At 39.2% G+C, this 27,850-nt stretch overlaps 1 protein-coding gene across 1 annotated transcript; it reads right to left on the minus strand.

The window, feature by feature from the left end:
* Window positions 1-71: 71 nt before the first annotated feature.
* On the minus strand, window positions 72-27,587 carry METAP1 (methionyl aminopeptidase 1). The gene is made up of 11 exons (XM_070948222.1): window positions 27,377-27,587; window positions 23,899-23,950; window positions 22,385-22,497; window positions 14,806-14,866; window positions 13,164-13,255; window positions 12,917-13,000; window positions 11,941-12,079; window positions 10,073-10,204; window positions 8,284-8,427; window positions 5,480-5,545; window positions 72-3,946 (listed from the first exon to the last, which is right to left on the minus strand). The coding sequence occupies exons 1-11, from the start codon at window positions 27,488-27,490 to the stop codon at window positions 3,783-3,785; spliced, it is 1,161 nt and encodes a 386-aa protein (XP_070804323.1). The 5' UTR covers window positions 27,491-27,587; the 3' UTR covers window positions 72-3,782.
* Window positions 27,588-27,850: the final 263 nt, after the last annotated feature.

A 27,850-nucleotide genomic window follows, 5' to 3' on the forward strand; every position in this document is an offset into this window, starting at 1 on the left:
AATGGATTGCGTGAATAGGCTGTGGTTTCCAAGAACAATTTAACCCTATGAATAAATAACACAACTCCAAGTTAGACCTATTATAGCTTTTATTCAATGGGGGGGAGTAACAATAAGCAGAAAAGTCCCATCAATTGATCTAGGCTACCCATACTCATATATTTCACTGATATTTGCTCAGAAATATATGTTGCATTCCAGCCTTCCCAACTGCCAATGCGTGCGACCACAATTCACATAATTTCTAGATTTCCCTATGACATAAGACAGTTCCAAGGGCCTGAGACATCACCGAGATGATTTGAAAAGCTGTTTCCATAAGATTATAAAGGAAACTGTTTTTTTTGCTAATTAGAACTGGGTTTCACCTTTCTAATTAAATCCACTGCTGCACAGTAATTTTAGGTGTGGATATTTCTTTTTACATGTAGGGTACAATTCAAAGGTTCCTTATTTTTCTGGAATGTTAAACATGTTTGGAGTTTTGAAAATGTTATGGGGCATTCTCACAAATGAGCTGAGATAATGGTGGTTCGTTTTACTGCAAACCACCTTTCTGGTTACCAGAAAGATTTGGGAGGAAAGGGTTAACTCCATGTCTTCTAAGTAGCAGTTGGAACCTAAAGCTTCTTATCTCCTAGAGCAGTTTGTCTCAACCTTGGAAGCTTGAAAATGGGTGGACTTCAACTCCCAGAATCCCCCAGCCAGCACCGCTGGCTGGGGGATTCTGGGAGTTGAAGTCCACCCATCTTCAAGCTACCAAGGTTGAGAAACACTGTCCTAGTGAAAAGGTTCATCTCAGTTAGCATAACTAGTAACTGGTAAAGATGGATATGAATAGCAAAACTACATGTAACAGACGTGCAGTAAAATTATCCTGCATTTCAACCTTTAAACCAGATGAACTTTCTCAGTCTCCTCCTCTTCAAAAGGTGGGACTGTTGGACCCATTGTGCAGTGACCAGAAATGTACTTCAAAGTAAGTGCCAACTACTGTTTTGGGTCATTGGAGGTAGCTGGTTTACCATAACCAAAATGTCAGGGAGAGTCATAAGAGTCAATACTCTGACCCAGTGAGGCTAATTTTTTGCATCTGAGGCAACATAGTTACTATAGTCTATGAGCAGCTATAATTTGTTTTCTAAAAATGTCTTGGTATTTAATGTGCTTCAAGCTGTTGCTGGAAAAAAAAAATTCGAGAAATGGAAGGGAGTGAACGTGGTGAGCACACTTTGGACTATCATTGTGGGAAACCAGGTTAATTCGTGTGGTGCAGTAAGTATAGGACTCAATTGGCATGGTTCTAATTAGAAACTCTTTTGGAGTTCCAACTATCACATCAAGCCATACTATAGTTTGATTTTTTTAGCTTTAAGGGGGTTGTTTGAAACCAACCAAAGGCTTGTAAATCATGGTTTATATCTTATCTCATCCAGCTGAGGTTCATTCAACTCAAATATATGAATCTAATAAAAATAAAGCCAAAATCAGAAGTCAGCATTGAAGTATATCTAAAATTTGGTTCTAGAAGCAAAAGTGGTGCATGAATGACATATTTCCTCATCTGGCACATTTTCTCTGCTGCTGTTGGTCCCTATCTGAACTTGGTGGCTTCTCTGTTCTACCCACTGGTCAAAGACACCATTTGACTTCCTTGGCCTAGTTCCCTTTGTTGCTGGTTTCCTTCCTTGTGATTCAGGTACCTCAATGTTCTGCCACATCATTCTGGCTTTAAAATTCAGATCCACTTTCTGGAAACTTTGTCCTCTTGGAACTTTGCAATGCTCAATTAGGTACACTGTTCTTCAGCTTTCCTTTAAAAGCCATGAAATTCCAGCAGTCCAGACATTTCAGCAGTCTTCTGTCTGGGCTCCTTTGCCAAATCTTCATTAACCAATGTGCCATATCTACCTATACACCCTTTGCTATTCTAACTCTTCTAGAATCAGCCTTTTTAAAGACTTCTGTCCCCCACAAATGTCTTTTCCAGGCACCTGAAGAATAAGCAAAGCATGACTCTCAGGGCAACAAAAGCACTTTCATTTAGCTGCTCTGTCACAACTGCATTTCTTACACGCATGCACACAAAAAGAACAAACTGTAGGCCAACCACCCATACTTTAAATCTCCTTTCAATAAATAAGTTACCCTTTTTGTCATACCTGTTCTAAGCCTCCAAAGAACAATAAAGTCAGATGCTGCTGATGGAAGCAGAGATCATTTAAACCGCTTACGATGATTTTATAACTAACACAGAGCAGAAATGAGCATATTATGCCCATGATTTCATGACTTTTATTTCTCTTCATTTCTGTTGCTGTACTTCCACACTATGGATGAAGTAGGCACCAGAATAAAAAATGTGGTTGAGAAATCATTCTCATTACAGAATACAATGCTAGATAGAAACAGCCACTGGCCAACAAAATTAAGCCTTCCCTGACATCAACTATGGTAAATCTGTATAACCAATTCATATAAAGTATGAGGGGACATTATCATACTATCATCTCTGTTGCTGGTCTAAGGACCTTTGGGGAAAGATGAATTATTTCCAGGGCTGTCCAAATCTTGCACATTTCAAAGGCATTATCTTTGCTACAACAGCTTCCTTTTCATGAAATATCACATTGGCCAGTTGCAATAGCACCTACACCTGGTTTGTCAAATGCCTAGGAACATTTCAGAAAAATAATTGTGTGATAAAATGTGCCGTGGGAAACATGCAGCCTTATATCTTACTTTCCTGTCTGTGGCTCAGTTCTCATTACCACTGGCAAAGTTTTTCTCTTTAATGTGCAGTGAAGCTGATTTCAGTTGTTATGGACTAAAAAGTGACCATTTCTGATCCAGTTCCTGACAGCTGCATGCCACAATCCCAAAGTATCATTTGGGGTACCGTGATGAAATCAAGTGAGCCCTACAGTGGACAAACATTTGATCATGGCAATGAAGTCATATAAAGTCACAAATGTTACTATACATGGTAGACAGGAATTCTTTGTATTTTTTTTTCTATTTCAGTTGGAATAAGTTTTTTTACTAGTGAAATTTTAGAACCTTATTGGCTGTCAAGCACTACCCATTTTAAAGCTGTAATTTGATAAAAGCTCAAACTAGGCAGGATCTTAGTAATTTTGGCCTCCCTGCCTCACTTCACGGCTTTTCACAGAGAACCCCTGGGCAAAGGCAAACTCTCTTCATTAACTAGCAGTTATTGTACTTCTATTTATAATTACAACAGAGGCAACCAAAATGGTTAGAAGGAAAGGCAGCAAGATTCTAGAGGGACTAGTACACAGTACTAGTTTCATTTTTGTAGTATATAATGCCACCTCTGAGTTGTAAACAGCTGAAAACCTAGCCTGTTTAAAACTGCCTTTGCAGCACAAGCTAAGCAGGGATTGCCTTTGGAACAAGTAAAGTTCAAAACCTAAAGTAAGCTCTCACATTCACCATGAAAACGTTGTCTTAGGTACACCACCTGACAACTGTGGCAGTGACAAAAATCATCTGAATCCCAGCTTTTTGTTTTTGCTGTTGTTTTCTTTTGGTGGGTGGAAAGGAAAACAAAAGGGTACTACTTGAAAATTTCTTTTTAAAAGTTCAAACAGTGTTGGGGTCCTCTGCATCAGATTCTTCCAAGTTGTACGATGCAGACTTGCATTTCCCTTATCTATAGGCAATGACAAGAAAACAGGTGATAAAATCCCCCTTCCATCCTGTACATTAGTAAAATGCATAGTACAAATGCTCATGTCAAGGTCGTCACGTGGCCTATACTAGCACTGGGTCATGAAGTGAGGACGAATGCTATCCAACCGCCGGGTTAAGATGTCACACCCAGTATCTGTGACTAGGAGTGTGTGCTCAAACTGAGCAGACCGCTTGCCATCTCGGGTAACTGCCGTCCAGCCATCGGGCCAGGTTTCATCCTGCCACCCACCTAATGAAGACAACGTAAAACAAATTCAATACCGAGAATGAACATAACACAACAGATAACAGCTTTTGCAATTGTCTATGGAGATTCTCAAACATCCAGTTATGGTTGTCCCGAAGGTGCTTTTTCCAAAAGGTTTTGTTCTTTGAAAACATTTCACTTCTAATCCAAGAAGTTTCTTCAGTTGAAGAAGCAGCTTCTCAGATGAGAAACGAAATGTTTTCAAAGAAAAAAAACAAGAAACTCCAGTTGTCTTTTGGAAAAGCGCCTTTGGGATAGCCTCATCAATTGTTCATTTTTTTTACAAAAAGAAAAACTTCAATTGTTCATTTTTTTTAAAAAAGAAAAACCAGCTTTTTATATATATAGAGAGAGAGAGATGGAGGGAGGGGGGGGAGGGAGGGAGGGAGAGAGGGGGGGGGGAGAGAGAGAGAATGAATGAATGAATGAATTTTGGCCTGCTTTTCATTAAGTAACATCTCTGGAAGTATATTACAGCCGATAACCCTGCTATTTTCTCCCCTACAATCATCTTGGAGAAAAGCGAATACATAGCCCCCTCCTCCTCTAATTTGGCAGGCAATTGTTCTTCACCCTCTAAGAATGGCCCCAACATAATATGATTTATTGGTGCTGTTAAGAAGCTATTTTTCAATCAATTTCTAAGAGAAGACAACCTTTTAGCACAGGTTGATCTTTTAGCTAATGCTCATGTTTTTCCCAAAGTTTATTTTAATAACCATGAGGAAAAACTCGTTTCCCAGTACACTGATCATTAGAATAGTTTTGCTATCTGGACAAATTTTATTCACGTATTCTACTCTGGGTATTATCCTGGTAATATAGACCATTTATAGGCTCCATATCCTTATTGTCTCTGCTTCCTTGCACTCTTTCAATTACTCAGTTTTTATATATTTTTATTTATTTATTTATTTATTGGTTCGATTTATATGCCGCCCTTCTCCGGAGACCCAGGGCGGCTTACAATGTGTTAAGCAATAGCCTTCATACTTTTGTATACACCTGCTTAGTAGGCCTTTCGCCCCGCCCCCCCCAAGCGGTGTTCTTTTTAACAAATTTTAACAAATTATCTCTATGAAAAAATATGCAAAAGGATCCAATATTTTCAATTTGTGGAATATTTTTTTTTTAAAAATATGATGCTCTCTTATAATTTTATTTACATACATGACATTCAGAGGTATATTTTAATAATTCAATTGTGCAGTTTTTTAAAAAGCAAATTGCAACTACGGATTTCTTAGAAATTAGTATGAGCTGACTAGAGAGACTGTAAGATAGTTTAAGCATAACATAAAAACAACCTAGGATATAATATTTTGTACCTTCAAGAAAAGATGTAACAATGCAAAAATATGCAGCAAGATTTCTGCTCAACATTTGAAATATATTTTGTTTACAAGATAGCAGTTCACCAGTGACTAGGAAATGTTCATACATATAGCTCCCAAATTAATTTCAAGAAATTTCTAGTTAGAAACAGAATTCCTTAGATTCATAACAGCATATTACCTTCACAGATCATTGGTTCTATCGTAAATGCATGGCCAGGCTTCATTACTCCAACAGCCTTATTTTCTGGGAAGCACAATAAAATGTTATCAGGAAATGATCAATTCTCACAGACAAGACAGGAATAAAATACAAGACAACGCTAAAGTACCACAGTGATACAGTAGTTGTACACAGTTTTTAAAAAACCCTTTCTTTTCTTTCATTTACTATAAAGTACTTTGGATAGAGGTTTGGAAAGCTGGATCCAGTATAAAATAATTCACCCAAAACAAAAAGTAGATAGAAAAAAATTAATTTACAAAAATCCTTTCTAATTTCCACTTCCCTACCTGCAGCTGCCAATCCTAACTAAAATCAATTCTAGTGATTTCCTTCCCACCCAAATAAATGTATACATGCTGTTGCTAATGTGCTCATTTCTTTGGTAAGTGGGGTTATTATGTCATTGGTTTTTCTGTTGTTTTTTTTAAACTATTCTTGTAAACTGTCCAGAATCATTTTCATGGGACAAGCGACTATATAAATCATATAATAATTAAACAAAATACCTAGAATACACATATAAGTGAGTGTATATACTTGCTAAAATGTACATATTGAAAAAGGGCAGGGACGAGATAAATAGTCCCACAATTTAATAATTAGTATTTAAAACTTTCTATAAAAGCTACTCCACTTATAAAATTAAGAGATTTCCATCTGCATTGAACAATTTCATGCAGAACTGACAGAGGAAAAGACCTTCTTGGTGTTACACAAAAGGGTTAATACAGTCACCTTCTTTCTACAAGTGAGGAAATGAACAAGAAACTACATCAAACCATGGCAAATATGTAACAAGTTCCAGAAATGTCAAGATATAGCATTAGCCTGGCCCTTTTAAAGCAATTAACCATTGTTTTATGAGTTGTTCCCCTACTTTAAGGAAAGAATATAGAGCAGTGATGGCTAACCTTTTTGCCATCGCGTGCCAGGAGAGGGGGGGCAGGGGAGGGTCGCGTACGTGTGTGCCCACACTGATAATTCTATGCGGCCCGCCCTGTGCGCGCAACCCCCCCACTTCCCCCCCTGCTCCTGGCACGTGATGGCCTTGTAGGCCCGTTTTTCTTTCTTACCTGGTTCCAGATCCTCTCTATTTATCTGGGAAGGGCGAAAACAGCCTTTCTCAATCCCTCGGAGGCCCTCCAAAGGCCTGAAACAGCCCATTTCTCAACTCCCGGTGGGACAGGAAGTGACGTTTTTTGCTGTCCTCAGCCTCTCTAGGAGTCTCTGGAGGCTGGGGACAGCAAAAAAGTCACTTCCTGTCCCATTGGGAGTTGGGACATGGGCCGTTTCAGGCCTTTGGAGGGCCTCCGAGGAGTGGGAAAGGCTGTTTTGGCCCTCCGCAGATGCATAGAGAGGATTTGGAGCCAGGTAAGAAAGAAAAACGGGCCTTCCCCATGCCCTCCGGAGGCAGGAAACAGCCTGTTTCCCTACTTCTGGTGGGCCCAGAAGGCCCGAAAATCAGCTGGCCGGCGCGCACATGCGCACCAGAGCTCAGCTGGCATGCCTACTGATATGGCTACACGTGCCACCTGTGGCACGCGTGCCATAGGTTCGCCATCACGGATATAGACAAAGTACGAGATATGTATATCCACATCTCATTTCTCAGTCTGGCCTATGTTAGCAGTCTTTAAACTAACTATGCCTATAAAAGCCCTGATTCTACCTGTAGCAAATGTGGGAAAATTTCATTATTTTCAATAAAAGCAATATAACTTCATAATGTATTTACAGTTGCACAAGAATAGAAGACATTCACTTATATGTGTGTTGTAGGTATTTTATTTAATTAGCTATATGGTTTATGTACTTGCTCATCTCATACAAGTGACTCTGAGCAGCTTACAAGAATAATTAAAAACACAGAAAACCCCATGATATAATAACCCCGTTACCAAAGAAATGAGTATAAAATCCTTCACTGGCATCTGACCTTGTAGTAAGATTTACAACAGGATAACTATCATTTTACTATCCATCATTCTCCACATACTCTACTGAGAAACACTTCCACCAATCAATCTGAATTATTAAATAGACTAGGAGAGAAGAGAAGCAGGCAGGCAGGCTAACTAGGAAAGAATGGGCTAGCAGGAAGAATTGTTCAAATTACTAAAATACAGGCAGTCCTTGACTTACAACAGTTCATTTAGTGACCGTTCAAAGTTACAGCAGCACTGAAAAATGTGACTTATGACCATTTTTCAGAGTTATGACCTTTCCCCATGATCACGAGATCAAAATTCAGATGTTTGGCAACTGATTCATATTTATGACCGTTGCTGTGTCCTAAGGTCACGTGATCACCGTTTTGAGCTCCTGACAAGTAAAGTCAATGGGGAAGCCAGATTCATTTAACAACTGCAGTGATTCACTTAACAACTGTGCCAAGAAAGGTCTTAAAACAGGACAAAACTCACTTAACAAATATCTCACTTAACCACAATTAAGCTCAATTGTAGTCATAAGTCAAAGACTACCTTTATACTGTTTGTGGAGCCACCCTTCAAGAATACATCCACAACAATACTAACTGGCTCGGCCAGTTAAGGTGCTGACCACAGTATTCTGATTATAAAATTAGCTTGTCTGCTTCCCAACCCATTTTAAAATGCTCGTAAGACTGAGACAGATATGTGAATGTCACTTCCAATGCCAACTTCACTGTCTTTTAAGGTCACCAGCTATAGAAACGTAGGAAACGATCAGGTTTACTGATTGCTAGCAACCCAACACCAGGTATTGCTTATACTTACTGGCATAATGTGGCACATTGGGAGCGGTGTGGAAAAGCTTATGAATCCCATGTCCACAGTAGCTGCGAACTACTGAAAACCCATTGGCTTGAGCATGTTTCTGTATAATATTTCCCAATTCTCTATACCGTACACCAGGCTTTACTGCAAAGCAATGCATACATTTAGAAATCACAATGAAAACAACGATCGGTATTTATACACATATTCTCTTCTTTTGCGCATGTACACATTCTCTCTCAAAGAATTACACAAGAGCTCAGAATTTATGATACGGGGGCGGGGGGGGGAGGAAGAAAAGGAAGTTTTCTGATCAAATACTTTCAAATGTAAAGGTTTCAAGTTTGGACACACAGAACATTTCAACAGAATACTCTCGGGGAGAACAAGCTTACTAGCTGCCCAGGCTACAAAGACAGTATCATTTCTACTTTTCAGACAATAGTTCCACAGCTACAACTATGGCATAATGCAGTTTGCATTGTTTGTGGGATGGCTGTATTTAAATAGGGTGGCAGGCACCAGCTTAATTTTAAAAGAGGATAAAGTCACGGAGCATCAGGCTATAAACAGCTATTGGACTTGATGGCTGTTATATTACCTCTGAAATCATGAGGAGCATCATTTGCCAAATCTTAGGGAGCAACTGCTGGTTATCATTCCCCTTCTATATTTTTGAGCCTCCTGAAGGCATCTGCTTGGCCCTCAAATGACAAAGAATGCTGAAAACATGGACCTCTGGCCAGGTTCAACCTGTGGCTTAGGGTGACGGGTGAATCCAGTTGTTGTTTATAGTTTAGCATGACAGGCTCCTACTTTAATGTGCTTGTTTTACTGAACATTGTTTTAATAGGGTCTTGCAAAAACCACGGTGGTTCTTATAGGCAAGAAAAGGGAAGAGCTACAAAGCTTTCAAACTGTAAGTCATAATATTTAGGGTAGGCAAGCCAACATCATGGCAAGTATGCCTCTTTTGTATTGCTTCTTAAAACTCTTTAATATTTTTAACTCTTTCTCTTTTAATTACCACAAGTAACATGTTTGTGCTTTAAGAGAAGAAAATTTCCTCTAGTTTTCTCCAGCGTTTAACTGTTGAGAAAAGTGTTATTTATGTATTAATCCACTATGGATTTTCAATAAACATGTAGCATAGTGTTCAATCCAGCCATTTAATCATTCCTTGGGCAACATAAAAAAAACCTCTGTGTCCTGTTTAGGTATGAGTATTAGTTTCCCTGCAAATGCTAAAGCTTCAGGGGAAGAATTTTGATAATCAGTTTAATCTATTCTTTTGTTATGCAAGCTCATTGCCTGGATTTTGGAGAATTTGAACTGCCTCCAGTAAATGAATATTTTACAAGTTTAGGATGCCTAGAGAGATGATTAAGTTTCATCTTATGTTACATCAATTCATTTTCACTTTCTGCCTCAAAACATTTTTAATTTGTCAACAACATGCGAGGACACAGATTTACAAGAGAAGCAGACTGCAACTGTTAGACATTCAGCAAAGAATTCTAAACTTGACATTCCATTAATGTTTAGCCAGTGCTTCTGGAAACGATCAATTTTCTGAAACTTTATTTAAGCCATTTATTGTGCTATTAAAATTAATCATTTTGAATAAACCAGTCATCCCCACCAAAAGGAATAAAATTACAGCAATTTGGAACAGTGCAGCATGTTGATTGAGAGAGACTCCTTAAGGGAGGCAAGACTCAATATAACCGATCTTCTGTCTATAATGTGTAAAAAAGAAAATCAGGCACAGGTTTCAGAAAGCTCTTACCTGCATCAATTGCTTGCATTAGGCATTCATATGTTGTCTGAACTAATCGTTTTGCACCCTCATCAACTTCTCCAACATAAAATGTCTCATTGAGATCCCCATGATAACCATTACGATAAACAGTAATGTCCACTACAAGAAACAAAAAGAACACTGCATTTTCCAGTCTGTTTTTGCAATCCTAACAAGGCTACAGATCAAATATCAAAAACACATCACAAAATCAGAAAGCATCATGTGCGTGCCCCAGGACTCGGCTCTTTTTCTCCTATTTTATTTGACATTTACATGAAACCACTAGGAAAGATAAACCATGAGTCTAAGGCAAGAAATCACCAACATACTGATGACACTCAGCTGTATAGTATCTGATGGGTGCTAGGCTCTAGGAGGGAAACGATATTAAGACTCAGATGAAATCCAGGAAGACAAAATGACTTGTTTATCCCAAAAATTACCTAGAGCCAGTATAATTTCATATTTAGTGTCTGATGTGATTCTAAGTCCCTGAAAGATTTTATCTGGAATCTTGGGTTTCCTGGATTGAAAGCTCCTCCTAAAACATCAGATAGAGCAGTGATGGCGAACCTATGGCACGCAAAGCCATCTCTGTGGGCACGCGAGCTGTTGCCCTGTCAACTCCACCGCGCATGTGCGCACCCCTCCCACTGGCCAGATTATTTTCAGGTCCCTGCAGACGTGCGCGCATGCACAGGAGGGCAGGGGGCACATGCGCATGTGCAGGGGGCGGGGGAGTATGGGGGTGCACGCGTAAGGGGGCGGGGAAACACAGTGGGGGTCGCGCGTGCATATGCAGGGGGCGGGGCGCGCAGGAGGCATTGCATTATGGATGTGGGCACACACCTACATGCTGTCGCACGTGCACACATGCTTTCGGCACCCGAGGGAAAAAAGGTTAGCCATCACTGAGATAGAAACTGGGCCAAGGAAAGCCTTTGCCCAGCTACAGGTGAGAACCAAATGCAAACATTTCTGCAAAAGGATGCTCAAGTGGTGATTATTTCTGTCCTTACCACCTCACCGTTGAGTCAAAATAATCTGTTTTATTTGGGTTGCTTTTGAAGACAAAACAAAAACTAGTCCAAAATGCAACAAGTTGACTGTTGATGTCTCACACTTGGGTCAGCAGACTTTCGGACTGCATTGCATATGAATATTGGAAAATTAGTTGAAAATATAAATTGCTATACCAACAACATGGTAATCAAAAGCCTCCTCGTTTAATGTGGAATTATCAGGAATTAAAAAATAAAAAGGTCCTGTTAGTTCAGATTAAAAGTTTCTCATGGTGATTACCAAAAGGCATCTGAAGAAATAGCAATAACCTCAGCATGTAAATATAATTTACAATCTGCTATGGCAATGCAAGTATTGTTTTTCAGACTGGTAAACATTCAAGGGTCTCTTATGTATACAACCAGTTGCAAAACTCCCATTTTCAGTTCAGGCTCCTCTCAAGAAGCTTGATAACCAAAAGGGACAGTTAGTTGGAAGATGCAGAGACTTTTTTTTAAAGAAAGGAATTGTTATAAAGGTTTAAGGCTTTAATTCTGGACAAATATAAAAGTTGTAGAAAAGAAACAAAAAGAACTTAATCGGTTGCATCTGTATACAATTACCAAGTAGGAGATGAATGCACTATGACCAGTAAGCTTCCCCAGCAGAGTTTTTTAAAATATCAAGAATAAAGCATATGTTTTGGAGTTTGGTAATCCCCAAAGCAAAACAAAACTAATATTTTGGAAGGATATCATCATTGGATAGATGTTTACATAAACTCTCTCTCCAATGGCGATATCCTTCCAAAATTCTATTTCCTATGAAAATATTTATTTGATGTTTCCTACCATTAACAATATCGCCTTCTTGTAAGCGTCGCCTGTCTGGAATGCCATGGCAGATGACTTCGTTTACTGATGTACAGCAAGACTTAGGGAAATTGTAATAATTCAGTGGCGATGGGTAGCAATTCCTGGCAATACATGCCTGAAAAGAATTTTAAATAAGCTTTTCACTCAAAAATATTCCAAAGTGTAATTTTAATAAACGCAGCAATTTTAAGCACGCATAATTTCTGAAAGATGGACTAAAATCAACTATATAGGATTAGACAATTAATCTCTCCCTGGAACAAAGATCTATTTGAGACCCAATAGCATTTTTAAAGGGACATGGTGGCTCAGTGGCTAAGATGCTGAGCTTGTCGATCGAAAGGTCGGCAGTTCAGCAGTTCGAATCCTTAGTGCCACGTAACGGAGTGAGCTCCCGTTACTTCTCCCAGCTTCTGCCAACATAGCAGTTCAAAAGCATGTAAGAAATGCAAGTAGAAAAATAGGGACCACCTTTGGTGGGAAGGTAACAGCGTTCCGTGCACCTTTGGCGTTTAGTCATGCCAGTCACATGACCATGGAGACGTCTTCGGACAGTGCTGGCTCTTCAGCTTTGAAATGGAGATGAGCACCGTCCCCTAGAGTCGGAACGACTAGCACATATGTGTGACGGGAACCTTTACCTTTACCTTTTTAGCATTTTTAAAATACACATGATGCCTGACAACATATTAGTTTCCCTGTTTTTTTTTTTTATTATTTTAAGTATTAGGGGAAACTCAAGTCAGGTAGTACAGAGTCTGGCAGGTTTGCAGAAAAGTCTCAGGAATGCACTGGTGCTACAGGTGTAATATTGGGAATCTATGAACTAATGTTACATAGCCACTCCTAACTATGCAGGACATTAGTAGGCTGGATTTTTTTTTTAATTAAACACAGAATCTAAGCTTTAAAATATGGTAACTAAAATAGAACCTCATCAAAGTATCCTTACTAAATGAACAGCATGATCTATTTCTTCAGTGGTTACACCTGGCTTCACCATCATGGCAGCAACATCTAAGACTTCTCTAGCAAGCTGCAGATAAAGGAACAGAAATTATTTATAATGACAAATAATTTACATGGAATAAATATAAATACATATAAATATGTAATTAAATTTTCAGAGGAAAGCATACAAAGACTTTTCCTTTTAGATTCCACTTCATTTTAACTAATGTTGTGCAATATAAACTTACCCTACACACAACTCGCATCCCTTCTATATCTTCTGAAGAAAGGATCTTTATCTGAGAAGTTCCTTTAAGGGTCTGCTCTGACTCGGACATACCTAAAAGAAAGGATTATTACCATTATGATAACTAATAGATTGATCTCCCATGTTTCCTCCAGAAAGCTCAAGGTTAGAAAACTTATAAAGCTGTCCTCTTATTTTATCCCAATGACACCCAATGAGCTGAGAGATGATTATTCAAAAATCACTACAGAGCTTGTGGTTCAGTAGGAATTTAAATCTGCTTTTTTCCAGCCCCAGATTTCAACTATTACATTATACCGGGAAATGGTATCTATTCACAATAAATTTTAGAAACAAATGCATGTTGGTTGCATGCAAATGCTGTGGAAGATTTACTTCCAGTAAACTACCACAGCATTCACAAATAAATCAATGGTTAATATAAATCAATGGTGTGACCACATCTGGAATAATGTGTGCAGTTCTGGGCACCACACCTTAAAAATGATACAGTGGAACTAAAGATTCAGAAGAAGATAATGAAGGGGCTGGAGCAGTTTCTCTGCAAAGAGAGGTTGCAATATTTGGGGCTTTTTAGTTTAGAAATGAGACAACTGAGAACATGATTGAATTATACCTACGATGTGGATAACAAGAACAATGAGAAGCGTTACTCTCCTTCCCAAAAGAACCAGAGGTCACCCATTGAAATTGAATCTTAAAAGAATTGGGACTGACTAAAGGAATTCTTTTTTTACACAATAAGCCATTCAACTTTGGAACTCACTATCACAAAATTTAATCCTGGCTACTGGTTGGATTCCTAAGAGTTGGGATCAATGGCTATTAGCTTGATGGCAGTATAAGTGCTTCTGAAGACTGTCTACTGCAGGGGTCTCCAACCTTGGCAACTTTAAGACTTGTGGATTTCAACTCCCAGAATTCCTCAGACATCTTTGCTTTGCTTTGCTGGCTGAGGAATTCTGGGAGTTGAAGTCCACAAGTTGCCAAGGTTGGAGATCCCTGGTCTACTGGAAGACTAGAGAGCTTTCCTGTGCAATTGGTTAGTCATTGTGAGAACAGATTACTGAACTAGGTGGGCTAGGGGTCCAATCTAGTTGGGCAGTGCTGATCTCTTATATATGGTTTGATCAGCTTGGATCCAGATGAAAATTTGGAATGCTCTGATGTTGAAATGTCGGTACCAGAATGTTCCATTCCAGAATGGTAGGTTTTGCACATAAAGCCTGCAATTATATCTGAAATAATTTTAAAAGATAAAAGGGTATTAATAAAAGTAAAATATAAATCAGGAGCAAAACGAAGAAACACGTCTTCTTATTTGAACTTCCCTTTAATTTTTCTCAAACATTTGACAGAGTTATCTGGCGAAATATTGTGACCAAATGTGTGTTACCCAACAGAAGGATGGCTAATGCTTGTTTGTGAAATTTTAAAAAAATCACTTCTGCTTGAAATTTGTTGTTGTTGTTGTTGTTTTTCTAAAGCAACTAGTCACCAAACCTGCAGCATAATACATCCAAATGTTTTCGAGACATACTCATTCTGAAAAAGAAATAGTTAACACAGTTTAAATTAATCACAGGCTCAACAAATGAAAGTTGTACTATGCCTATAATTACCTAAGGGGTGATCTGCATAATCTGGCCTTTGAATGTAACTCGGCACAGGCCTCATTGGCATCTAAATAAAGCACAATTAAGATCTGTTTAAACATATTTATTAGCTTAGTCATTCTGAATGTGGATAACAGTTGCTAGAAAACAAACTATAAAATGGATATTTTCAAATCAAATGAAGGCATATATTAAAATCTCCCATCCAAGAGCCGCAAGCCAAGTGTGTTGTTTGATGAGCCGGTGTCAGATAACAAGAAACACAACAATGGGAGACGTCAGCAAAAGTAACTGGGAGTCAGCCTAAGAGTCTAAAAAGAGGACAATAATCCAAGTGGAACAGATGTTGGGGAATCAAAGAGAAGAAACTGAACTGGAACCAGGAATTAGAGACCGGGGTGGATAAAAATCGATGATTTTTAAAAAAAAAAATTAAAAAAGGATTTTTAAAAATTTAATCGGGTTTTTTTAATTTTTTTTTATCGAATTTATTTTAATAAAATGTTTTTGGAGTAAAAAAATCTATCTAAAGATAGTTTTCTATTTAAGATACATCAATAATTTAGTTTATCCAGCATGAAATGGAGCTTAGTTATGTAGCATGCAGCTGTATATTCTGCAATATTTACATTTTTGGTAAACTCATTCAATGAATCCGAGCTCTGCAAGTTAAATAGGAAACCTTCATTTTGTTTGCAAATAATATTAAAGATTCTAACTACCGTAAAGCAGGAATCCTCACATTTAAAGAGCACCTGTCATTTCAGTCATGGGAGCGCCTGTTAGCGGGCATCCACTCACCTGCTGCATGCCACGTCCCTCACCTTGTTGTGTCCCTGTTGCATCACCAGGCATCCCATTAAAATGAATGGGACTGTCAGTGAGACAACAGCGGGTCAGAGGAGCTGCTGCTGCAGGACAGAGATGACAATTGCTCTTTAAAAATTATGATGTAAATCAAGTTGATTTAAATCAAGCTTTTTTGCTAGTGATTTAAATCATGATTTAAATCAAATCCACCCTGTTGGAGATAAAGACAAGCGCACACAAATGTCCTTAGCAATTCTCAGCCTTTCTCTCAAGAAGTGGATGAAGAAGAATCAACACTGAGCTCCAATCACATTCCTCTGGGGATCCTTAGCTCCATGAAGCCTTGTGCACCCTAGAGAAAAAAATGTTCATCTCCCGAGTAACCCTCCCAAGATGTCTATCTTTAAACCATTCTGTATGTTGGTCTGAAACCTAGTAATCACATTGAACTCCTGGGCTCGGAAATCAAGAGAGTTCTTCTAGTTTAGATGCTCAAATTACAGGCTCAAAAGACAAAGGAAATACTGTTTCTGCTTCTGGTTCAGTCTAACTCTTTAGGAAATAGGGTTCTCTTAGTACTCAAGTTGCCCAATCCCATCTCTCTTCCTCTAATGAGGATTTATCTGAAGTGGCTGTATCTTAAAAATCCTGAGCTATAGGAATGAAACCCAAATAAAAACGTTTAAAAAAATAGTCATTTGGACAATAGCCAAGTTTCCAGTAATTTCACCATTCCTTTTTATAGCTATTGAAGTAATTGTATATTTATGACGTTTCAGTTTGACAACATGATGTTAAGAGGCAAAAGGGAATTCAGTCACTCTGAATAACAATGGGATACCACATTAGTTCCCAAGGCATTATGTGAGCCTTCCAAAAACCTTCCATTGAACTGTAATATTTAGGGTGGCAAAAGGAAAAAATATTAAATGTGTACTGCTTCAATTATATTTTGATATGCATTTTTGTCTCCTTGCTTTTTGAGTTGAAATAACAAGCCCCAACAAGATAACATGCCCTTGCCTTTAAGGATTGCGGAAGCACTGCAGGAAGCCTGTTGCTCTAATTGTTTAAAAAAATTCTAGTTTAAACTGGATGTTTCAAATCATTGCACTAAGAACTGCAGCTTCTATACAGAGCCAGTATTCCAAATTTTCTATAGACTCACCCAGCAAGACAACAGACTAGGAGTTCTCATTTTTATTAAAGTTTGCAAACGGGCAAAGACATTAGTAAGGACATTTGTGTGCACTTGTCTTTGTCTCCAACAGGGTGGATTTGATATCATGATTTAAATCAAATCCACCCTGTTAGAAAAGTATTGGCAATTATTTATGTAAAGCAATTTCCTATGTTCCCAAGTATGAGGTCATAAAAGCCTTTAGAAGACACAGAAAACACATTCTGAAATAGGTTTGCAAGTAACAATGATTTGAGAAACCATAGTTATAACTGTGACTCAGAAGAGCCCAGCATAATAATATAACTGTAACTAAATCATGACTGCTTGAGCGGAGAGAAAATGGAAGCAGGTAATAAAGAAACTTAAACCATGGTTTGTCTTCATAACTGGAAGCACAATCATGATTTAATTCTGAACTATAAGCAAATCAAATTTTAATTAGTATTAATCTAATACAGTGCTTCCCAAACCTGGGTAAATTGTCTAGTACTGGGTATAAGTTTTTTTTTGGCTTCTTCACATGAATTATTATCTAATTACAACAGGGACATTTAAATATGTACTTTCTGATAAGTGGTAAAAAGGACTTTCTGGTAAATGGTTTAGGTAATGAAGGAGGGACGTACTGCTCTAATATACGGAATATAAGTTATTCTATCTACATTCCTTTTTGATTCTGCAATCACCAGCTACATTACCACCATAATCAGCCACTGCACCCATGAGAACAGAAAATTATTTTTTCAAGTTAGTATTTCTTCAAAGACTAAGATACTGTTGTACATGAGTTCATCTCCTAGCAAAAAACCTAAACATTCTGTTAGCAGTCTTTATATCAGGGCAGGAACTGAATTATTTGTCAGTCCGCTCTACGTGGTTATTTTATGAGTTCACATTATGGCTTAATGCTACATTCAAAGCAAATTACTATGGTTTATTCAAAAACTATGTTTAATTAATCCTAGTTTAATATTATTAGTTTGCAGCAATCCAACCAGCACACAAGTAAACAATTCAACAGGATTCATTTATATAAGAAACTTCTTTATATACAATACCATACAGCAGAAACCAGAACCAGAACTCAGAATCCCGAAGTACAGAATCAATAATCACAGAAGTATAGAATCACAGAAGCACTCATATATATACAGATCAGTGAACCTAAGCCACACCCAGGCTCCGAGCCATCTGGGTCACCAAACAGTCCCCATTGGCTGACCTGTTACCATGTCTATTCCAATTCATGAACCCTTATATACTGACACTCCTCCCTTCATGACTGGAATAGACATAAAACTGCTACTTTTACGTTTAAATCCTTTAACAGCTGTATGTACCAAGTTACCTTTGGCTTTCTCCTATATAGCACTGCATACAGAGTATTATTAATAGAGGAACTCCACAGCCTATTGATTAAATAATTAGCAGTCAACATGGCTTCACACCAATATGACCTGCTCAGACCAGAATCCTCCAGCAGTGAGTCTTTCATTGTTTGTAAGACACCATTGCACCTCTCAACCATGCCATTCTCAGCTGCTGTGTACGGATTTGTGCATCTGTGTTTTATTCCTAACTGTCCCAACCACGACTAAAAACTTGCTGACATGAATTCCGAACCTCTGTCAGTTTGCAGCTGACATACTTGTTTATATCTCCTTTCTATGAAGCTTACCCATTACTTAAATTTCTGTAGCACCTCTATTTTACTCTTTAGTAAATAGCAAAAACCAAATCTGCTGTAGTCATCTACAATGACCAGCGCATACTTTGCTCCTCCCAAACTGGCTTGGCTTGCATTGGCTCAACCAAATCTGCATGTACCAGCTCTAGACCCTTTCTTGTCTGCCTTGTGCTACTTTTGCTTACTGGAAATGCCTCGGACTTTGATTACTTACATACTGCATAGTCCAAGTATGCCTTACACCCTTTTAAATTTAATCCTTCTCCAAACTGTTGCATCTTTTGCAAAACTCTGAAGCTGGTATGGCCAAGTTTTCTGTGCAAGAGATGATCTCATGAATCATGTGTCACATTTCCAAATGTTTGGACACATTGAACCTTTTGTCCCTGCAACACATAAAGATTATCCTGCTTTATGCCCTATGCACATACATTCCCATTTCTCTTTGTGAGACACTTCCTATTTACAAATGTGGTCTCAAACCCCTTTTGGTCTAGACTAGAGACTCTCAGTAAATTATGCTCCATTTCAGGCACACATAATATATTACTAAACTTTTCCTTCAGGCATGGAATCACCACACTGCCTTTTCCAATGACTTTATCCTTCTGGACATTTGCTAAGGCTACTGCATCTCCTCCAGCTGGATCTATTCTGAAAAACAATTTAGAATTATTAACAATTGTTTGACTTGCCCCACTGTCTATTAATCATTTGTCTCTGCTATTACAATAACCAACGTTTGCAACAGCAGCCTGTCCATCTGTTGTATCTTTTCTTTGTAAACAGTCTTCCTTCAAATGAGTCTTATCACCACAAATGAGACACCGCTGTTCTGTTGCTTTCTTTATAGAAAATCTTTGCTGGGCTGTAATCTGGTCTCTTCTGTTAATCTAGTCTCTGCAGACATGCTATCTGTTGCTGTTCTCTCTCTGCTCCTTGGGCCCCATCTCAGGAATTTCTCCTCGTGACTTTTTCTAAAATGGTGTTTGTTTTCTTCTGAAACCAAACAGGCTTTAAGAGCCTCCTTTCTTAAATCCTGTTCTTGTTTCCACTCAAAAACAGTTGAAACAATGTCCCATGTTTCATCAAGACTATTTAACACCAACAGTACCTTCTGAGATTCAGGGATCTGCATTCTACTCTGTTCCAACTCAATGAATAAAATCTGCATATGCAGCAAATGCCTTTCCACATTGTCTGGTGGTTGCAACCGGGCTCTGTATAATTGTCTTGATAATTGCACAATATTGCATGCTGACACACTCACATGCACACTTCTTAATTTCAGCAAACCTCTTTTGCAGTTTTTAAATTAGCTACATTCAGGAATTGTTCATCTTCTAAACTTAAGATGATGTAGGCCAGTGCCTTATCATGCTGTCTTTGATCTGCTGCTGCTAATGGCCCTTGGGGTGGATTAACAACAATATCCCAGAGCTTCTCAGCCTTCAGGAAGCATTCCATTTTTGCAGCCCAAATAATGTAATTCTTCTGCCCCAATTGAAGCAGAGAGCTCTCTTTGAATTCAACAGCTATCCTGCAAGCTTCTCTGCCTTCTTCCTTTTACTTTTTTAACACAGGGAGTCCTTCAGCTTAATTACAGTTCAGTCTTACTGTGTCTGGTGTGCTCTGGGCCCATAACCTATTAGAGTTTCAGCAATCCAACCAGTACACAAGTAAACAATTCAGCAGGATTCATTTATATAAGAAACTTCTTTATATACAATATCATACAGCAGAAGCCAGAACCAGAACTCAGAATCCCGAAGTACAGAATCAATAATCACAGAACTATAGAATCACAGAAGCACTCATATATATACAAATCAGTGAACCTAAGCCATGCCCAGGCTCTGAGCCATCTGGGTCACCAAACAGTCCCCATTGGCTGACCTGTTACCATGTCTATTCCAATTCATGCACCCTTATATACTGACCAATACATTATTAGTCACTCCCTATACTATCTGCACCTGTCAAGATTTAGAAAGGCCTTAAAATACTTTTTTTCCAGAGCCTATATGAAGTTGGAAGACCTCTTCTAAAAATATATTTTAAAATGCCTGATTTGTTCTCATCAAATTGAGCTGCTGTTTATATGCACAGTCATTTCCAAGCTGAGAAAATATTTGCAGAATAAAACCCAAATCTTCTATTATGGACTATCCACTAAAACAGATATGACTAATGTTTCCTTTGTTCTATATACAGCTGGTCCTTGACTTTACAATACAATTGGAATCAGAATGTCTGTTTGCTAAGCAAGGCGGTTAAATGAGTTTGCCCAATTTTACAACCTTTTTTGTCTGAGTTGTTAAGCGAATCACAGCAGCTTTTAAGCAAATGATGCAATTATTGAATTTGCTTGTCAGAAGTCATCAGGGAAGATTGGAAATGGAGATCATATGACTCTGGGACACTGCAGTTGTTGTAAATGTGTATGCCAGTTGCCAAGTGCCCGAATTTTGATCAAGTGAACATGGAGATGCTGTGACAGTAATAAGTGTGAGAAATAGTCATAAGTCATTTTATTCATTTCCACTGTAATTTTGAATGGTCCCTAAATTATTGGTTGTCAGTCAAGGACTACCTGTACTGGAGTACTATGTTTCTAAAAGGGACAGCATATTGCTGTCGAGAAACAAAAAATCTTATGGCATTTTAGAGATTAATAAACTTAAATTTATACAGGTAGTCCTTGATTTATAGTTCACTTACTGACTGTTCAAAGTTAAAATGGCATTGAAAAAAGTGACTTATGACTATTTTTCACACTTATGACCATCACAGCATCCCATGGTCATGTGATTTACATTCAGATGCTTGGTAACTGGTTCATATTTATGACAGTTGAAATGTCCCAGAGTCATGTGATCACCTTTTGTGACCGTGTGACAAGCAAAGTCAACGAGGAAGCCAGATTCACTTAACAACTGTGGTAATATAATAACTGCAGTGATTCACTTAACAAAGGTGGCAACAAAACTTGTAAAATGGGGCAAAACTCACTGTCAGCCTTGGTGTGCCTGGAGGCACAGGGCTGCCATTCCGGCGGGGAATGAAGAAGCCAGGACTGCCTTTTCTGGTGAGCGCAATGCCCACGGCACACTACACCAACCGGACTGCCGGACCCATGCCAAAACCGACGGTTGGATGGGTGAGGACAAGCCAGACCCAGCTGACCCATTGCCGATGATGAAATTGCTGTGAACAGTTGTAAGGTGGCCATGTGGCTGAGAAACGGGCAGACACCTGAGCGCTGCGTGTGGCTGGCATTTGGACTCTGCTAGATTCCCTGCTTGCTTTCAAGTGACCCAGATTGTGGAAGCCTGAGGGGTGGGGGGCGTGCATGGGTGAATGGGTGGGGCTAGGGAAAGATTTAAACAGTGGGGAGGGAACTGGACGGTTAGTCCTGACTTTTTATTTCAGTTGATGAACATCAGTTAGTGCCGGGGGTTCGTGAGGGAAATAAACCATTACACTTCAAGACTGTGTTCTTTGGTATTTTTCCTCATGCTTTAGACCGAAATCTGACGCTCATTTAACAAATTTCTCACTCAGTAACATAAATTTGCTGTCGTAAGTTGAGGACTACCTGTATAAGCCTTCATGGAAGTGGACTCGATTCATGAAAGACAAACGATAGAATTTGTTAGCTTCCATAAAACTCTCTTTAATGGATAGTAGGATATTTTAAATACATTAAAATAATGTATTGTAATTTAAATACATTATGGTAAATAATTATCAAAATTGTTTAACATGTACACATCTTTAAAAAAATAATTGGACAATCACATTCTCAAACTGGAAGAACTATCATGAAAAAATTAGCTTCCTGTGGTTTGACTGGTGGAAAAACTGAACAAAGTGACACATTTCAGTTATTTCACCCTATTTACCAGTGGATAATGTGGCCTGAGTTTCCCAGTATATCGATAACCAGCCCAGGGATCTGTGTTTATGTCTCCATCTATAGTCCAGGCAGAAACTTCTCGTTTTGCTTTCTCGTCTTCTATAAAACAAAAGTAGAATCATTACTGATTTTAATTAAGAAACTTCATCGAACATCAGAAATTGAAAAGTTAGATGGATAGATGGAACTTCTTTCCACTCTCTTTAGAGCTTTAAATTCCGCCCTCCCACCCTGCTTGCTTTTCCTGTACAATCTAACTCAGATACTATTTGTATAAAGATCATTTTTGCCAAAAAGCTATAAAAAAGAAATAAATCCAAATCAGTACTAAAGAACCAGCCTAGTCTTGTCCTGCCTGTTTGCAATAGATTCACTATCAAAACTCTACTGTTCCAATCATACTGTGTCTTTATTTTTCAGTTCCTCTGTCTCCCTGAACTCATTTTTAAACACAGGTGTCCTCGGCTTACAACAGTTCATTTAGTGACTGTTCAAAGTTAAAACAGCAATGAAAAAAGTGACTTATGACCGTTTTTCACACTTACAACCTGAGTTACCATCCCCATAGTCATGTGATCAAAATTCGGATACTTGGCAACTGACTCATACTTATGACCATTGCTATGTCCTAAGATCATGTGATCATCTTTTGTGACTGTGTGACAAGCAAAGTCAATGGGGAAGCCAGATTTACTTAACAACTGGGCTACTAACTTAACAACTGCAGTGATTCACTTAACAACTGTGGCCAGAAAGGTCATAAAATGGGGCAAAGCTCACTTAACAAATGTCCCACTTAACAACAGAAATTTTGGGCTCAATTATCGTCTAAGTCGAGGACTACCTGTATGCCACGTCTTGCACCATTCCTGAAGCACAACTGTTTCAGAAACTAAAGTCCAAGGTCCCATTTAGACATAGAAATCTACTAATGTGTAAAAAGCATTGTCCATAAAATATCTAGAAAGAAATCAGAAATATTTTAAGAAAGGGATTAAAGTATCAGATCACTTTCATGACCGTACCACTGCAAGCTACAGTTGTGGCTTCCCATGTGTATGAATGTTCTTCCATAAAAAATTGAGAAAATTTATATAGTAATTAAAAAAAGGAATCAAGGAAAATCATAACTTAAACCATTTTCCTCTGTCATCCAGATTGATTAATATTTCCCTTTCTGTTATATGAATCTAGCTGCTCTGAATTATCAACTATGTGTACATTAGTACAGCCAATTCAACAAATTCAATAAACCATAGTTAAGCAAACCATTATTCAGTGCAACACATAGACTGGGTTTTTTTCCTTTTCTGTTATATAAAAGACCATTCAGTCCTCTATGAATCCTTGTATGATGTACCTCAGACAGCAAACCCACATTTATTACAACAATAATAACCAAACAGTTATTACAGATTGATTTTAGGATGATTTGATGTCACCATCAACAAAATAGATTGTAAAGGAATATGATAAAATCAAAAGGGTGTACTTGCTTACTTGCTTTCTTGTGTAGCAATTTGTGAGTAGCCCAGCTTCCTTTAAAACATTCCTAAAAAGGCAAATTATATAAATTTAGCAATACTTTGAAACAGATTAACTTTATATGGCTAAAACAGTTCCACAGGTTATAAACCACACTCTAGAAAGATGAAGGAAAATAGGTTTTCCTTACAGTTCACTGCACTTCAGTTCAAACAGCAGACACTAATTGGATTTCTTTTTAATAGGGCTCAAAAGCCACTTGACATATAAGTATATATGTCTAATATTGCTTTTATATATTTGTAGTATATGTTTTAAAGCCTAATATATGTTTTTAAAGCACTTTAAAAACATATCTTAGTTTAGTCTTGGACTGGAAACATGGAGCCCTTTCGTATCTTTTTTATTTAACTTATTTGCCACCCATCTCTCAGTTCAAGGCAATTCTGAGTCTTTTATGGCAATATTTGTTGTGACTATATGGGCATTTATAGCCAATATATGGGGATGGGACATAAATTTGTAAAAAGTACAATAAACAAATTTTGGCATTTCAAAACGGAAAATAGTTTCCTGGAGCCTAAATGATAACATTCACAGCACTGCTAAATAGTACAGAACTCACCATCACATCTACCCCAACCATTAAAAAATAAAAAGTTTTCATGCAGCTCAAAACAAAAATTTAGCAAAATCATGAAGAGGAGATCCAACCATTGCTAATCCTACATTCCCTAAGGCCATGATGGTGAATCTATGGCACGCGTGCCAGAGGTGGCACACAGAGCCCTCTCTGTGGGCACATGCACCGTCGCCAGCTGCCCTTCTGGTTTCCGGCTGGTCTTCCCAGGTGCTGGAGCGCCAGAAAATGGCCTGAAAATGGCCTGTTTTGGGCCATTTTCAGGGTGTGTTGGGGCCGTTTTTCAGGCCAAAACCAACCTGAAAATGGCCTGAAAAATGGCCTGAAAATGGCCCAAAAAACACCCAAAAAACAGGCATGCGTGTGCCGGCCAGCTGGTCTTCAGGTTTCTGGCGTGTGCACATGCACGCAGGTTCCGGTTTGGGCACTCAGTGCCAAAAAGGTTCGCCATCACTGCCCTAAGGCAACATATAGATGGTTTCTTCTTACAATCCTGTTTTTCAGGAGCCTACTTTAGCCTGGAGTAGTCACTGCAAAAGGCAGCTCCACAGCACCAGTAAAAAAAGGTGGGCAGCTGAATTTCTCATATGTGCAACATTTCCACATCTATCTTTTTTTAATCCTTCAAAAATACATTCTGAATGCTTGATTCAACCTCGTTTCCTATGCAAATATTTCCCTCGACCCAGTTCTATTAAAAGCAAGCCTGACTTTCTTCATAATTTGTAAAACTATTGCTCTTTGCAACAAGAGCAAAAATACAACACAAAGATGTTCCCATTTCCATTTCCTCCCAACTCTCATCACCTTCAAACATTAATTTGTTAATGACACAGAGGTCATTAACTTTTCAATTGCCTTTTGCCTTTTCAATTTTTTTCCATCTTGCTTTCTTGCATTAATTTCTTAAGAAAAATAATCAAATAGATTTCATACATCATAAACCTTAAAAACCTGACAGAAGCAGAGTCTAATCTTGTGGCCTTCCAGCACATTTAACTGGAAGTCAATTAAAGTATTTATCATCAAAAAAGATTACAAAAGGCTTCTTCCTTCAAAACCTAGCAAACATATATTTGTATGAATACCACAGAGACCATGTAAGGTTTAAAACAAGCATTTATTACATACGTACACAAATTTTCCTCAGTTTCCACACTCATGCCATTCATTATGGACATTGCATGTGTTTTACACTATGCACTATACACTATAGTTTATGCTTTTGCTAGTGTGTACTAATATGAATTCAGGCCCAACTGCAAGCAACATCAGGATCCTAAAATTAGATAAATAAATCAGACTTATATTTAAATATGATTTGAGTAGGAAAAAAAGGACACTTCCTTATAACTACTCCCCAAATTTCTGTAGCCAGCTCAGGTAGCTCAACTAGATGACTTTGGCTAATTTCAAATGAGCATGGTACCTGGGTGGTGTACCAATAAGACACCCAAGAACTCTTAGCAGGGCTGAAATATTGAAAAACCATTTTGGAAGAAAATCATGGCAAATTATTTCTCTATTAGTTTCAGTAAAACTACATGGATATGCCCATGTAGTCACCAAAAGCTGAGGCTGATTCAGAGGAATACTCCACATGGAGGACAGAAATGTCAGAAATTTGGAAAAGGGAAAAAGATTTTCCTTCTAAAAAAGAAGGCTCACCTGATTTTAAAAGCTGAACTATGGCAACAAAGCCACGATATTAAATGAAGACAAGGCAGGCCGCCCATGTTCAGAATCACTCCTAATTATGATTGCATTTCAGGATCCCCTAAGACATTGGAAAATTTAGAATAGTTGTGGTGCCAAGGCCTGATTTTCTTCAAATCTGACACAGAAACTTGTTACAGTTAATATCAAAACCTTAGCCTGTGGGCTGCTTTTAGAGGAAAAGTTTTGGCCAAAATTCCCTCGGCAATAAACTAAAATATCCAAAGTGCAACAACAATCACTTGTTGACAGACTGGAAGAACACAGCCCTTGTTTTTTTCCTCTCCAAAATCTGTCTTGTGAATCTTGATGACAGAACGGATTTTTTTTTTTTTTAAAAAAAAGGGGGGAGGGAGATGTCAGCCTTTGAGTGCTTTGTCCTTCAGCATGTATGGGGCCTATTCCTAATATTAATGAATAAGAAAACGAATCTCCCCTCCCTTGCTTTAGATTCTGACATGTGAACCCCAAGGTAGAAAAAAAAACCCTATAAAAAGGGGGTTGGGGGTGGAGGTAGAAAGAGGGACGGTAAGAAAGATTTAGGGCTCTTCCTGTAACCAGAGTTGGGTGTGTTGGACTACAAGTGACATCACTGGGAAGAATGGACATTGTAGTCCTTTGCTCTACCGAATCCCAGGTTGAATGATAGTGCCTCAGTTTTGCTTTTTCTCTTAGCAACAACCATAGGAAAAAGGCAAACTTGAAAGACAGACAGACAGACAGACAGACAGACACACACACACACACACACAGAGAGAGAGAGAGAGAGAGAGAGAGAGAGAGAGAGAGAGACCCTACTAGCATAAATGCAGAAATCTGGGCAAAACCATGCAGCCCTTCTGAATTCAGTCCCTCACTTCCCAGCAAAACGTGCTCGGGCGGCCAGAGAACAGGCCCGGGCCCAGCCAGCCTGAGTCACACCTGCCTTGGCAGAGCAGCAACCACCCCGCATGTCCCCCAGGCGCAGGAAAGCCCCGCGTCCCGAAGCCCCCAAGTGTCGAAACCGAAAGGAAGGAGGCCGACGCAACCGGGGCCCCGCTCGAACCGAGCTCCCTTCGGGAGAATCTCTGCGGCCGAAGCTTTCCGCCGACCCGCCCTTCGGCGGGCAAAGGGCGCCATGAGCAGCGGCGGCTTTACCTGCGAGCAGAAGTAGGATCCCTGGATGCCCAGCTTGATGCAGGTGGGGCACTGCAGCTTGGCCTCGCTGCTGCAGCCCGCCGTCTCGCACACCCGGGCTTCCACCGCCGCCATGCTGCCTGCTGCGACCGCCGCCACAGGAGCGGACGCAGGCGGACGGCGGGAGCAGCGGCAGCAGCCACCGGGAAAGGGCGGAGGGAAAGGCGGAACTCTCGGCCTGGAGGTTTCCCGACTGAATCAGGGAGGGGCTCCAGGCCCCGCTTGCCCGCCCCCGCCGGCTCTCCCCGCCCTCTTGAGGAGAGGATGGGCGGAAACGGAGCGAGGTTACGGCGCCGCTTCGGGCAGGCCGCACCGCCTGCCTGGGATATCAATCTCCGACACGTTTCTCTAGTCGCCGGGAGTGTTTTCCTCACCGCTGTGTAAGGCCGCGGTTGTTCCGCGAGTTTGCGCTGGAGCCACGCGCGAAGTGCCCTC

The sequence above is a fragment of the Pituophis catenifer genome, unplaced genomic scaffold (genome assembly GCF_029215685.1).
Source record: "Pituophis catenifer annectens isolate HBS135680 unplaced genomic scaffold, rPitCat1.0.hap2 SCAF_8, whole genome shotgun sequence".
Classification (NCBI taxonomy): Eukaryota; Metazoa; Chordata; class Lepidosauria; order Squamata; family Colubridae; genus Pituophis; species Pituophis catenifer.

What these genes read in the sequence shown, in the direction of transcription:
- METAP1 (XM_070948222.1), bottom strand. Translation starts at nt 27,490, where the DNA reads ATGGCGGCGGTGGAAGCCCGGGTGTGCGAGACGGCGGGCTGCAGCAGC. An exon ending in GGATGCGAGTTGTGTGTAGG is followed by an intron (nt 13,001 to 13,163) that starts GTAAGTTTATAT and finishes CTTTATCTGCAG; the next exon opens with CTTGCTAGAGAAGTCTTAGA. An exon ending in TAGATCATGCTGTTCATTTA is followed by an intron (nt 12,080 to 12,916) that starts GTAAGGATACTT and finishes AATTCTTTTCAG; the next exon opens with GCATGTATTGCCAGGAATTG.